Here is a 15,626-nt window from a genome sequence, read left to right as displayed (position 1 = left end):
AAGAGGACTCCAGTGACAACCTGTGAAGCTCTGGTGACCTCCATGCCCAAGAGGGTTACAGCAGTGCTGGAAAATAATGGTGGCCACACAAAATATTGACACTTTGGGCCCAATTTAGGCATTTTCACTTAGGGGTGTACTCACTTTTGTTACCAGCGGTTTAGACATTAACCACTTAAGACCCGGAACGAAATGCAGCTAAAGGACCTTGCCCCTTTTTGCGATTCGGCACTGTGTCGCTTTAACTGACAATTGCGCGGTCGTGCGACGTGGCTCCCAAACAAAATTGGCGTCCTTTTTTCCCCACAAATAGAGCTTTCTTTTGGTGGTATTTGATCACCTCTGAGGTTTTTATTTTTTGCGCTAAAAACAAAAGTAGAGTGACAATTTTGAAAAAAATGCAATATTTTTAACTTTTTGCTATAATAAATATCCCCCAAAAATATATAAAAAAAAATTTCCTCAGTTTAGGCCGATACGTATTCTTCTACCTATTTTTAGTAAAAGAAAAACGCAATAAGCGTTTATCGGTTGGTTTGCGCAAAATTTATAGCGTTTACAAAATAGAGGATAGTTTTATTGCATTTTTATAAAAAAAAAATTTTACTACTAATGGCGGCGATCAGTGATTTTTTTCGTGACTGTGACATTATGGCGGACACTTCGGACAATTTTGACAAATTTTTGGGACCATTGTCATTTTCACAGCAAAAAATGCATTTAAAATGCATTGTTTATTGTGAAAATGACAATTGCAGTTTGGGAGTTAACCACAAGGGGGCGCTGATGGGGTTATGTGTGACCTGAAGTGTGTTTACAACTGTAGAGGGGTGTGGCTGTAGGTGTGACATCATCGATTGTGTCCCCCTATAAAAGGGATGACACAATCGATGCAGCCGCCACAGTGAAGAACAGGGAAGCCGTGTTTACACGCGGCACTCTCCGTTCTTCAGCTCCGGGGACAAATCGCGGGACTCCAGCGGCGATCGGGTCCGCGAGTCCCGCGGTCACGGTCATGGAGCTTCGGACCGGGTCACAGGAGCGCGCCCGCGACCCCGCGGCTGGGCTTAAAGGACAACGTACCTATACGTTGATGTGCCCAGCCGTGCCATTCTGCCGACGTATATCGGCGTAAAGGGGTCCTTAAGTGGTTAATGGCTGTGTGTTGAGTTATTTTGAGGGGACAGCAAATTTACACTGTTATACAAGCTGTACACTCACTACACAACATTGTAGCAAAGTGTCATTTCTTCAGTGTTGTCACATGAAAATATTTACAGAAATGTGAGGGGTGTACTTACTTTTGTCAGATACTGTATATCACTCTGTGTGTAATGGATCTATATAATATAGGAGTTTAATTTTTTTTTAATTGAATTATTGAAATAAATGAACTTTTTGATGACATCACATTTTTTGAGACGCTCTTGTATATCTCTCAGGACAGGTTTCTTTTACCGTTGGAAATAATTTTCTCCTAAACACAAAAAGCCTCAACATGCAAATATCTATCACACTGCATTATATAACTTAGTTTTGTGCCTCGTCTGCAGAAGTCATTTAAAGCTCCAAATCAGTACAATGTGTATCAACATGTAGGACATATACCTTCAATATAAACATTTATTTCTCCACAAACTTCCTCAAGATAAAAGCTGCAAGACCAGCTCAGCCCCTCCCTGTGCCGAGGAATGTGAGACGCCCTTTAGATTTTCCTTGTCGGAGACTTTTTACTTTCATTTCTCTCTTCTGCTGTCAGCGATGGCGTCTGCTGATCTGAGACAGGAGCTGGACTGTTCCATCTGTCTGACCACATATACAGATCCTGTAAACCTGAGATGTGGTCACAACTTCTGCCGGGTCTGTATTGATCGTGTGTTGGATACACAGGGGGGGTCTGGAGGTTATTCCTGTCCTGAGTGCAGAGAAGAGTTCCGGGATCGGCCTGTACTGCAGAGGAACATAACACTACGTAACATAGTGGAGACTTTCCGATCTACTCAGCTGGAAGAAGGGAAGACTGGAATCTTCTGTACTTATTGCTATCACTCTCCTGTACCTGCTGTTAGATCCTGTCTGATGTGTGAAGCTTCTCTGTGTGATAATCACCTGAGAGTCCACAGCAAGTCACCAGAACATGTCCTAACCGATCCCACCACTTCCATGGAGAACAGAAAATGCTCCATCCATAGGAAACTTCTGGAATATTACTGCACTGAGGACTCTGCCTGTATCTGTGTGTCCTGCAGGCTGGATGGAGAACACCGGGGACACAAGGTGGAGACTCTGGATGAGGCCTCTGAGAATAAAAAACAGAAACTGAGAAATGTTCTGCAGAAACTGATGACAGAGAGAGAGGAGACGGAGAAAAGAGTCCAGAGTCTGCAGGATCGCAGGAGAAAAGTAGAAGAAAAATCAGAGAGAGTCACTGCCCTGTTCATAGAGCTCAGGAGACATCTGGAGGACCTGGAGAAGAGAGTCCGGAGGAACATCTCCAGCCAGGAAGAGCGGATCTCATTGTCTGATCTGATCCATCAGCTGGAAATAAAGAAGGAGGATCTGTCCAGGAAGATGGAGGACATTGAGAAGCTGTGTAACATGACTGACCCACTGACTGTCCTACAGGAATCAGACACAGGGGACTTGTGTGATACTGAGGAGGGAGATAATGAGGACAGAGAGAGACATGATAGACTCCTCCATGATGGAGGGGATCTGGATGTGTCTGGAATCTCACACACATTACACACAGGGTTATCTGATATGATAAAAGAGGTAAATGTATTCTTCAATATACAGGAAGCTTCAGACATATTACTGGATGTGAACACAGCTCATAATAATCTACAGATATCAGATGACATGAAAACTGTATCCTGGTCAGATATAAAGCAGAATCGTCCAGAAACACCGGAGAGATTTCAGTGGTATGCCCAGGTATTAAGCAGTCAGAGATTTTCCTCGGGGCGACATTACTGGGAAGTGGATGTCAGAGAGTCAGAAGATTACAGAGTCGGGATGTGTTATCCCAGTATAGAGAGGAGAGGAGGAGGAGGGCAGTCAGTGATTGGATATAATAAGAAGTCCTGGGGTTTGTGGAGGGATAGCGGTGGGTGTTCTCTAAGACATGACAATAAAGAGATCAGCTTATCTCCCGATCTCTCCAGTAACAGAGTCAGGATCTCTGTGGATTATGAGGCCGGGCAGCTGTCCTTTTATGATCTGTGTGACCCGATCAGACACCTCCACACCTTCACCACCACCTTCACTGAGCCCCTCCATGCCGGGTTACGTGTAAGAAAAGGTTCTATAACAATATCTGGGGGTGAGGGGCGACATGAGAAATAATAATATAACAGAAAATCTGCCCAAATCTGCTGACATCACAGAAATATGAATCTGATGATTTTTAACCAACAGAATAATGCAGTAGATTCATATTCCAGATGTCATAAATCTAAAGGTTCCCAACACAACCAATCACAGCATTGAGAAATCTCAGCACAGGAAAGTGTGATTTATTCTCTTATAGTGACAATAATAAGATTTGGGGCTTTCAGGGGTTCATTAAGTGTTAGTGGTTATGATAAGACTAGGAGATATTATCATTGATTATGATTTGAATGATTATTCAAAATTTTCAGAAAATTTAATATACACTATTGCAGCTTGCCAATCATTAAATGTGCTGACTGCATTAGTTTTATTTTTTCATATGTTTTTTTATTCTTTTCTATTTTTGTCTTGAGATCCTGCCAGTAACACACTTCCTGTCCTGGGGTGACACCACTCACTCATAGTACTGTACACTGTAGATTTTGAGGTACTGTCGTTTTTTGCTGCTGTTCCACGAGCGTACGCAGTTTTAAAGCGTGACATGTTGGGTATCTATTCACTCAGCATAACATCATCTTTTATATTTCCCCATATGGGTAATATATTGTGTTTTAAAATTGTGTGTGTTTTAAAATGTATTACGTTTTTTTTTGTTTTTAATTTGCATTAAAAAAAATGCTGTGCAAATATAAAAATATGCCACACCCTCCATTTTATTCTCTAGGGCCTTAAAACAATATATAATATTTGCTTAAAACAATATATAATATTTGGGGTTTTAAGCGGTTTTCTGGCAAAGCAATGCTGATTTTTACATATAGGAGAGGAATGTCAGATTGGCCCGGACTGGAAGTGTTTAACCACTTCCATACAGGGCACTTACGCACCTTCCCGCCCAAGCCAATTTTCAGCTTTCAGCACTGTCGCACTTTGAATGACAATTGCGCGGTCATGCTACACTGTACCCAAACAAAATTGGCGTCCTTTTTTCCCCACAAATAGAGCTTTCTTTTGGTGGTATTTGATCACCTCTGCGATTTTTTTTTTTGCGCAACAACTAAAAAAAGACTGAAAATGATGAAAAAAAATTACGTTTTTATTTTTTTCTGTTAATTTTTTTGTAAATAAGTAAGTTTTCTCTTTCAATTACGGGCACAGATATGTCGGCACTGATGGGCACCGATGAGATGGCACTGATGGACATCGATGAGGTAGTACTGATGGGCACAGATGAGGTGGCACTGATTGGCGGCGCTGGTATGCGGCACTGATGGGCACACATAGGCGGCACTGATGGGCACATAGGTGGCACTGATGGGCACACATAGGTGGCATGGATGGGCACACATAGGCGGCACTGATGGACACTCATGGGCGGCACTGGGCACTCATAGGCGGCACAGATGGGCACTCATGGGTGGCACTTATGGGTGGCACTGATGGATACTTATGGGTGGCACAGATGGGCACTGATAGGTGGGCACTGGGCATGGATGGGCACTGTGGGGTGGCACTGATGGACACTGTGGGGTGGCACTGATGGACACTGGGGTGGCACTGATGGACACTGTGGGGCAGCACTGATTCTCATGTTGCCAGTCAGTGCCCATTTGTGAGCACTGATTGGAATCTTTTTTTTTTTAAATGCTTTTTTTTTTTTTTACTTTTTTTTTTGGCCCACCCTGGTGGTCCAGGGTGGGCTTCCCTGGTGGTCCAGTGTGGCGATCCGAGGGGGGGCTTCTCTGATAAACAATCAGCGCGAACCCCCCCTGTCAGGAGAGCCGCCGATTGGCTCTCCTTTACTCACGTCTGTCAGACGCGAGTGAGGAAGAGCCATCGACAGCTCTTCCTGTTTACATCGTGAGCAGCCGTGGTTGGACACGGCTGATCACGTGGTAAAGAGTAAACACCCCGCAGACTGACACCCCGCATCACCGATCGCCGCGCTGCGCGCCCCCACGGGCGCGCGCGGCATGAAATCCTGCAGGACGTTCTGGAACGTCCAGTCAGGATTTCAAAACCACTTCCCGGACGTAAATCGGCCATAGGCCGGGCGGGAAGAGGTTAATATCAGACTGCAGAGTGCACAGGACAGCACTGGATTTCTGGCAGGATTCACAGGGGATTTATACACTTATTGAATAACTAGAACAATATTCTTTCACGTGTATATGTAACAGATCAAAATGAAGGAAATAAGTGACGTTTGTTGGTATCTTCATTGTAGATTATTGTTGCTGTCAGACAGAAGTGTACAAAGCTGTAAATCTCTAATTGGCTCAGAGTGCTGCCCCCCCCCCCCCCCCCCCCATGCTGCTGTGTAGGTGATTACAGGAAGTGATATCAGGACAAATTCAGATATATACAACAGTTCTATGTAGAAGAAAAAAGCTTTTTTATTAATACATAATTGCATTAAAATGGAACTATGGGCAAAACTTTTAATTTTATTTTGGATAGATCAAGGGAGGGTTATAACCCCCGTCAGATTATTTTTTACCATCTGTGTCCCATTGTGGAGATTTCCCTTCACTTCCTGTCCCATAGCCAAACAGGAAGTGAGAGGAAATTCCTGTAAATCAAGGGAATTTCTTGGGGACCCCCTTGGAAGATGCCATTGGAAGTTTCCCCTTCTATTACTTTTCTGGGGACAACCCAAAATTTGGGTCATTTCTTTTACTTTCAATGATAATGGTAAAAAAGGACCAATAGAGAAGGTGAGACCCCTTAACGGGGGAACAGACTGCAATAAAAAATTGACAAGTGTTTAGTTATACATCAAATGGTATTTTTATGTGTTCTCTGAGTTCAGCTTTAATTAGAAGAGTCACATTTAGCTTGTTGTTGGTGGACACGGTGGAGGAACTAACCCCTATGCAGGCTTCCTGACCCCAACATTTGGAGGATGTATCTAGAAGAGGGGGGTCCAACAACTTTTACATCTCCCACCCTGTTCTTGGACAATCAACATCTTCACATTCCATGGTGACTGGATGAAGGTGCCAATGCTACCTGTGTGGATAGAAATGCTATAGTATGGTGTGAGCCGTCTCTTCTAGTTACATCGTCCCATCCTTGGTGTCTCAATGGGATGATGTAACTAGAACAGGGGGGGTTCCACACCTTTCACACCCCCCATGCTGGATAATCAACATCTGTCTCATCACATCTAATGGTGATTGGATTAACCACTTAAGACCCTGACCTTTAGGCAGGTAAAGGACCCGGACAGTTTTTGCGATTCGGCACTGCGTCGCTTTAACTGACAATTGCGCGGTCGTTGCGACGTGGCTCCCAAATAAAATTGGCGTCCTTTTTTTCCCACAAATAGAGCTTTGTTTTGGTGGTATTTGATCACCTCTGCGGTTTTTATTTTTTGCGCTATAAACAAAAATAGAGCGACAATTTTGAAAAAAATGCAATATTTTTTACTTTTTGCTGTAATAAATATCCCCCAAAAAGATATAAAAACACATTTTTCCTCAGTTTAGGCCGATGTGTATTCTTCTACCTATCTTTGGTAAAAAAAATCGCAATAAGCGTTTATTGATTGGTTTGCGCAAAATTTATAGCGTTTACAAAATAGGGGATAGTTTTATTGCATTTTTATAAAAAAAATTTTTTTACTACTAATGGCGGCGATCAGCGTTTTTTTTCGTGACTGCGACATTATGGCGGACACTTCGGACAATTTTGACACATTTTTGGGATCATTGTCATTTTCACAGCAAAAAATGCATTAAAAATGCATTGTTTACTGTGAAAATGACAATTGCAGTTTGGGAGTTAACCACAAGGGGGCGCTGAAGGGGTTAAGTGTGACCTCATCTGTGTTTCGAACTGTAGGGGGGTGTGGCTGTAGGTGTGACGTCATTGATTGCAGTTCACTATATTCGGGAAACACACGATCGATGACGGCGCCACAGTGAAGAACGGGGAAGCTGTGTTTACACACAGCTCTCTCCGTTCTTCAGCTCTGGGGACCAATCGCGGGACTCCAGCGGCGATCGGGTCCGCGGGTCATGGAGCTTCGGACCGGGTCGCGGGTGCGCGCCCGCGACCCACGGCTGGGCACTTAATGAGGACGTACCTGTACGTGCTTGTGCCCAGCTGTGCCATTCTGCCGACGTATATGTGCAGGAGGCGGTCCTTAAGTGGTTAAGGTGTTGGTGTCACCTGAGTGCATGTTGGGGGATCTTTCTGACACTCATTACAATGAAAAAAGTGGCTTAGAGAATCCACAAAATGTCTTCAACATTACAGAACAAGTCCAGCTGAATGTGACTAACTGCTACTAGATAAACAATGAAGGGTTTGTCCATACTGCATTGTATAAAATAATGCTTAGTTTATATTACAATAATGCAGTGTTTCTCAATTCCAGTCCTCAGGCCCCCCCAACAGGTCAGGTTTTCAGGATTTCCCTCAGATGAAAAGGCTGTGGTGATTACTAAGGCAGTGAAACTGATCAAATCACCTGTGCAAAATAATGGAAATCCTGAAAACCTGACCTGTTGGGGGGGCCTGAGGACTGGAATTGAGAAACACTGCAATAATGGAACATATGAGGTTAGGGTTACCACCTGTCCGGGATTCACCCGGACAGTTCGGGTTTGTAATCATGTGTCCAGGTTTCAGACTACCTGAAACCCGGACACATTATTTAGACTGGACTATGGGTCCCCAGCAGGGTTGCTGCCTGCAGTCGGCTAAGCTGAGAGTGTCTGTTACACTCTTTCACACTGCCCATCACTAAAAAAAAAATACAGAGATGGGAGAGGAGAGAGGGCTTAATCTGCACCTCTTTCTCCCACTCCTACCCCTCCTTGTCTGCCCCCCCCCTCCAATCCCTGGCCTCCAATCCCTGGCGCTGTGCCTCGAAAAAGAAATCGGGGTCCGGAGATTGGAAGTCTGGCAGCCTCAGATACATCTGAATGAGAGGTGCTCACTGTCTGTGACTGAAGTCTCCCCCTTCTCTCTCCTGCCTCTGAGTGAGAACACTAATGCCGTGTACACACGATCGGATTTCCCATGGAATAAAATTCCGATGAAGCTGACTTTTATCAGTCTTGCCTACACGCGATCAGACTAAATTCCGACCGTCCAAAAGGTGGTGTCGTAAAACACTACGACGAGCCGAAAAAAGATCAATGCTTCCGAGCATGCATTGACTTGATTCCGAGCATGCGTGGATTTTTTTCCGATGGACTTCCAAACAGATAATCGGAATTTCCTATTGTTTTTTTTTCCATCGGAAAAATAAAAAAAAAATTCAATTTTTTTACACCGATGGGAAAAAGGTCAGATGGGGCCCACACACGATCGTTTTTTTCGATGAAAAAAGACCATCTGACTTTTTTTTCATCGGAAAAACCGATCATGTGTACACGGCATAAGGTAAATCATAGTTCTCAGAGTACCCCTTACCTCAGAGTTCCCCTTTACACCAGAGGCCACAGTGTTCCCTCTACAGCAGAGTCCTCTTCGTACATCAGAGTTCTCAGTGTCCCCCCTTAAATCAGTTCCCAGAGCAACCCTTACATTAGAGTCCCCAGAGTTCTCCCTTACATCAGAGTCTGCAGAGTCTCCCCTTACAGTAAAATAAATGTGATTAGAAATGTCATTTAAAAGCAAAACATATGTATAGTTTATACTATATTAAAAAAAAAAATTGCTGTTCGGCGCTAAAATGTTCAGGTTTGATTTGAATAAAAGGCGGCAACCCTATATGAGGTGTGTCCAGAAAATAATGAGAATGATGCTTCAAAAATTATTTTATTGAAAATTTTTACAATTGAACACAGTCTTCTAGTGGGATGGCGCTCAGAGCCGGTGTAGTGGTCCTTTGGGCGTTATCCACGCTACCAAAATGGCGTCCTTTCTGGTGTTCAAATCCTGCGTCACGATTTCATGAACAATTGACTTGGTAATTCCCGTTTCCTCTGCAATCATTCTGATAGTGATCTGTTGGTCGCGGTTGAGAACCAGTGTTGTTCATCTTCCTTTAAAAAAGTAATTAGTTACAATTACAAGTTACTTGTCCGAAAAAGTAATTGAGTTGGTGACTCAGTTACTTTATTGGCAAAGTAACTGAGATTTTTTTTTTTTATATTCTACAATGCAATTACGTTCTATAACATCTTTAATTCCAAAGATGTTTCGTACTGTGTACAATTATTAATATCATCATCACACTCCACCTGCCCAGGCAGCAATACTGTACAATAGAGATTCAGTGTGCAGTGTGAGTGACACTGCTGCAGGGCACACTGAATCTATATTGTACAGTATTGCTGCCTGGGCAGGTGGAGTGTGATGATGATATTAAAGGGTTACTAAAGGAAACATTTTTTTTTGCTGAAATGACTGTTTACAGGGTATATAGACATAAAAGTTAACTGATTCTTTTTAAAAATAGATTAAATTCAATCATATAATGTGCCTCTAGTTTCACTTTCCGTTTTAAACTGGTTTCATGTTTCTGTGAAGTAAAGAGACCCACAGAACAAAAAACAAACAAATCCAGGGCAGTGTTTTGTTTTTAACCACTTAAGCCCCGGACCAAAATGCTGCCTAAAGACCCAAGGGGTTTTTACAGTTCGGGACTGTGTCGCTTTAACAGACAATTGCGCGGTCGTGCGACGTGGCTCCCAAACAAAATTCGCGTCTTTTTTTCCCCACAAATAGAGCTTTCTTTTGGTGGTATTTGATCACCTCTGCGGTTTTTATTTTTTGCGCTATAAACAAAAATAGAGCGTCAATTTTGAAAAAAATGCAATATTTTTTAATTTTTGCTGTGATAAATATCCCCCAAAAACATATATAAAAAAAAAAATGTCCTCAGTTTAGGCTGATACGTATTCTTCTACCTATTTTTGGTAAAAAAAATCGCAATAATCGTTTATCGGTTGGTTTGCGCAAAATTTATAGCGTTTACAAAATAGGGGATAGTTTTTTTGCATTTTTTAAAAATTTTTTTTTTTTTTACTACTAAAGGCGGCGATCAGCGATTTTTTTCGTGACTGCGACATTATGGCGGACACTTCAGACAATTTTGACACATTTTTGGGACCATTGTCATTTTCACAGCAAAAAATGCATTTAAATTGCATTGTTTATTGTGAAAATGACAGTTGCCGTTTGGGAGTTAAACACAGGGGGCGCTGTAGAAGTTAGGGATCACTGTGTATGTGTTTACTAGTGTAGGGGGGTGTGGCTGTAGGAGTGACGTCATCGATCGTGTCTCCCCTATAAAGGGGATGACGCGATCGATGCGCCGACACAGTGAAGCACCATTCTTCAGCTCCAGGGAGCGATCGCGACGGAGCGGCTATAAACAAATAGCCTCGCCGTCGTCCCGGATGGCTCCCCGAGCGGACCCGACCTCCGCATGTACCGGGGGGGTCCCGATCGGACCCCCCACCCACGTCTAGCAGAGGACGTACAGGTACGTGATTGTGCCTGTCCGTGCCATTCTGCCGACGTAAATGTACATGAGGAGGTCGGGAAGTGGTTAAAATGAATCTGATTGGTTCTGAGGAGTTTTAGACACACAGTAATGACAGCTTAGACCACCGTGAGAAAGCTCCCAGTACGATGGTTATAAGGAGCCAGACAAGCAGGAAGTGTGGAGATCACAGCAGAATTACAGCTACTTCAAAGCAAAAACGAACAATAAGGACATGAAATCAGTACTGCAGTAAGGTAAAGGAAGCTATTTAGCTAAAAAAAAATTTTTCCTCTAGTGACCCTTTAATAATTGTACACAGTATTGCATTTGCTGGGCCTGCCTGGGCATGTCTGTGGGGCGGTCTGGTGGAGTGTCACACTGTGTGACACAGTCCACCGAACCGCTCCACATGCCCAGGCAGGCCCAGCAAATGCAATACTGTGTACAATTAATTATATCAACTCCACCTGCCCCAATGCCCACGCCCACTGCCCAGGCTGTGCCAGCAATACTGACATGCGGGGTGTGCCCAGGCAGCACACCCTAATTACTTGTGCTCTGCTCATCGCTGTCCCTGGCACTCCCTGCTAATTCAGCCATCAATATAAAGAAGTCCAATTCTTTACACCCACACCCCCAGTCTGCAGCTATTCTCTGGCAGTGATATTAGTAAGGCCTTAGGCCTGGTGTGGCGAAATATGAACTTTGTGCTGCTACTGGCTGAGCTGACTGACTGCTGATATTGCTTGTAAAGCTTAAAAGACTCCAATTATCTGTCTATAAATATATAACAGGCTGTTATATAGACAGATAGACAGTTGGAGTTTTTTTTAAGCTACAAGCAATATCAGGCAGTCAGTCAGCTCAGCCAGTAGCAGCACAAAGTTCATATTTCGCCACACCAGGCCTAAGGCCTTGGACTAGGCCACTCTCCCCCCCCTCCCAATCCGCTCCTCACCTGGCTCTGGCTGCGAAGGGGCCACAGTCGGTCGGTGCTGTCTCTGCTTGCGCTCTAGCCTCAGTCAGGACGGAGTCAGGAGGTATCCCGGCGTCATAGTCCGGACCGCCGACCGGTGTGGTGGAGTGGAGCGGAGCCTCCGCGGAGGACAGGGCGGGAGATGTCGGCGGCTGGGAGTGAGAGTCAGTGACTCAGGTGAGGAGTGAGGAGGAGTAGAGCGCCAGACTCCCTCGGGCCTCGACACACGACACTGCAGGCAGGAGACTCCAGGCGCGTGCATGCGCCAGCGCCACCCACCCAAGACGAGTCACGAGTCCGACCGACACATGACCCGCCGGCGACGAATCAGAAGATGATGTGCAGTGTAAGTGTGACCCTCACCCAATCACAATCCACTGGCCAGCTCCATCCCGCCGACACTCACAGTCATCACAGACGTGATGATCACCACTAGTCAGACATGACCCCAGAGTCTGCCCGGACTGCCCCCACTCGCGCACCCAATGTGATCTCGGTAACGAGAGGGTAAGAGTAATCTGGTAGATTACTAGTTACCCTCAGGAGGCCAATCGTTACGTAACGGCGTTTATTTAAACGCCGTTACTTACAACACTGTTGAGAACAGACCTCACTACATCCACGTTCTGTTCTGTTTCTGACCGACGGCTCACTATCGGAATGATTGCAGAGGAAACGGGAAATACCCAAGTCAACACGTAAAAGGACGCCATTTTGGTAGTGTGGATAACGTCCATAGAGCCACTACGCCGGCTCTGAGCGCCATCCCACGTGAAGACTTCCAGGGACGATATGAAGAATGGAAGAATTCCTGGGAGCGTTGTGTACACTCACAAGGCGCAAACCTCGAAGGAGACAATGTTCAATGAAATGATTTGTAAAATATAATTCTCATGACTTTCTGGACACACCTCGTATAATGACTCTGTTTACTGTAAATGTGTCTCCTCGTGTTGCTTCTTCCTCCTGCTGTACAGGGACTGAAAAAAGTTGATCCCAAGTCACATTCAGGTCCAGGATTTGTAGAATAATCTCCACCCCCGTATGTCTCACAAATCCTGCTGTTCCCTCCATTATATTAATGAAGACCAGTTTTCAGTAGCTACATTGAGCAGGCTCCTGTCATCTGCTCTCCCAGGATTTGTGAGACATAACGGGGTGGAGATTACTCTACAAATATCTGGGGATCCTGCTGACCCCACACGATACTTATATATTTTTGTCTAACAGACAATAACATTTCTCTCCCTTCGTCCCCCACTATTTCTGCCACCAACTGTATCCTATATTACTTTATTACGGTGTTGACCACTGCTGTGGATGCCACACACCTTGGTCCATGTTTCTTGAGCAGTGAAGGACTCCCCGGGACATGTAATTACTGTCTATAGTACCTACCTGAAGCTCCTGAAGAAGCGCGTCAGCGTGAAACGTGTAGCGCGTTGAGCATTGAGCTCTTCTACCCTTAAAACCAACCCACATCAGGCCCATATTTTGCTACCTATGATTATACTTATTAAGTCGAGTTACAGCGTGGCCTAAGGGTAATGGTGGGGATGTCTATATGTGGTAGGTTGTTTAGCTTATGTTGCTAGGAATTTTAAAATGCACTTGTTGATTTTATATTTATGTATCAATAAACGATTATATTTTAAGATTGTGTATAGTGTGGTGCCTAAAAAGTCCATCTAGAGTTCACATCACCCAACTTAAACCCCATAGAGATTCTGTGGGGTATTGTCAAGAGGAAGATGAGAGACACCAGACCCAACCATGCAGATGAGCTTAAAGCCACTATCAAAGCAACCTGGGATTCCATAACACCTCAGCAGTGCCACAGGCTGATCGCCTCCACTCCACTCCGCATTGATGCCGTAATTCATGCAAAAGGAGCCCCGACCAAGTATTGAGTGCATACTATGGACAGACTTTTCACTAAGCCAACATTTCTGTATTAAAAATCCTTTTTTTTATTGGTCTTATGTAATATTCTACTTTTTAGAGATACTGAATTTGTGGTTTTCACTAGCTGTAACCCATAATCATCAAAAGTTAAAGAAAGAAATGCTGGAAATACAGTATCTCACAAAAGTAAGTACACCCCTCACATTTTTGTAAATATTTTATTCTATCTTTTCATGTGACAACACTGAAGAAATGACATTTTACTACAATGTAAAGTAGTGAGTGTACAGCTTGTATAACAGTGTTGATTTGCTGTACACTAAAACACACAGCCATTAATGTCTAAACCACTGGCAACAAAAGTGAGTACACCCCCAAGTCAAAATTTCCAAATTGGGCCCAATTAGCCATGTTCCCTTGAGTGCATGTGCTCAGCGTCATATCCAGAGGTTGTCTTTGGGAAATAGATGTATGAGTGCTGCCAGCATTTCTGCAGAGGTTGAAGGGGTGGGGGGGTCAGCCTGTCAGTGCTCAGACCATACGCCGCACACTGCATCAAATTGGTCTGCATGGCTGTCATCCCAGAAGGAAGCCTTTTCTAAATATGATGCACAAGAAAGCCTGCAAACAGTTTGCTGAAGACAAGCAGACTAAGGACATGGATTACTGGAACCCTGTCTTGTGGTCTGATGAGACCAAGATAAACGTATTTGGTGTCAGATGGTGTCAGGCGTGTGTGGCGGCAACCAGGTGAGGAGGACAAAGACATGTGTGTCTTGTCTACAGTCAGGCATGGTGGTGGGAGTGTCATGATCTGGGGCTGCATGAGAGCTGCCGGCACTGGGGAGCCAGGAATGTTTTTAAGGCAGGGCAAAAAGGGCGTCTGCCCTGGGCCCCATTATTTTTCTCATACTTGCCAACTATCCCAGTTTAAATTTCCTCATCCCTTGAAGTTTTAGTCCCGTGCTATGTCCTGATATCTCAGTGGAAAGTTCTCTGCCCTATTGCCATGTACAGATGACCCCACCTGCAGACCCGGTGTTTACATGTAAATAACCTGCATTGGTATGTAAATAGCGGTGGCATTAAGTTGTAAATAGTCGTGGACTGCGGCACTGATATGTAAATAGAGGCGGCATTCATATGTATATCATGTCCCCCTGAGGCCATATCTACCATCACTTCTGCTGAATTCTGCCCACTGGGGAGGGAAAGGAGCTTGAAAGTCCTGCCTACAACTATAATCATTAAGCCCAACACCAGACTGTTCTGCAAAGGTAAGGAAATTGGAGGTGGAACCCTTCTTCAGAATAACGAGGTACCACAGCACCCTGAATTGTGGTGCATGTGAATACGCACATCTCAGCTGATGCATGAGGGTGTCACTAACAACTAATGGCACTGCTGTGTATCTGCTAAAGGGCAGCATGTTTCTGTGTTGTCAGGAAAGTGATTTTGCATGTATTCCCAACACACACAAATGTGAACGCAGGCTAAATGTCTCAGTTACATTGGTGGTCAGTGTGACTCTTCTCCTTACATTGGGGCTTTGTGTACAATCCTTTCATTCACACTAGTGGCCAGTGTGAAGGTCCCCCTTACATTGGTGGTCAGTGTAAATATCTCTTTACATTGGTGGTTAATGTGAATGCTCCTATTACATTGGTGGTCAGTGTAAATCCCCATTACATTGGTGGCCAGTGTAGAAACTCCTCTTTATATTGGTAATTGTTAATAAAATCCAAACTTGCATTTGTGATCAGTTTACATTGGTGGTCCATGTAGAAGCCCCCTTTAAATTGGTGGTGAGTGTAAATCCCCCTTACATTGGTGGCCAGTGTAGAAGCCCCCTTTATTGGCTGTTGCGGTAAAATCCCCCATTACATTGATTGTCAGTGTAAATTCTTCATTACATTGGTCATCAGTGTACATTTCCCTTTACATTGGTGGTAAGTGCAG

General features: G+C 44.2%; 1 protein-coding gene across 1 annotated transcript; it reads left to right on the top strand.

The window, feature by feature from the left end:
* The first annotated feature begins 1,459 nt into the window (after positions 1-1,459).
* On the top strand, positions 1,460-3,700 carry LOC120941628 (E3 ubiquitin/ISG15 ligase TRIM25-like). The gene has a single exon (XM_040355158.1). The coding sequence runs from the start codon at positions 1,762-1,764 to the stop codon at positions 3,346-3,348; it is 1,587 nt and encodes a 528-aa protein (XP_040211092.1). The 5' UTR covers positions 1,460-1,761; the 3' UTR covers positions 3,349-3,700.
* Positions 3,701-15,626: the final 11,926 nt, after the last annotated feature.

The sequence above is a fragment of the Rana temporaria genome, chromosome 5 (assembly GCF_905171775.1).
Source record: "Rana temporaria chromosome 5, aRanTem1.1, whole genome shotgun sequence".
NCBI classification, from domain to species: Eukaryota; Metazoa; Chordata; class Amphibia; order Anura; family Ranidae; genus Rana; species Rana temporaria.
Note: the sequence above shows the minus strand (reverse complement) of the source record. Positions and strands in the feature narration are given on the sequence as shown.

Coding starts and splice junctions, on each gene's coding strand:
- LOC120941628 (XM_040355158.1), top strand. CDS start 1,762: ATGGCGTCTGCTGATCTGAGACAGGAGCTGGACTGTTCCATCTGTCTG.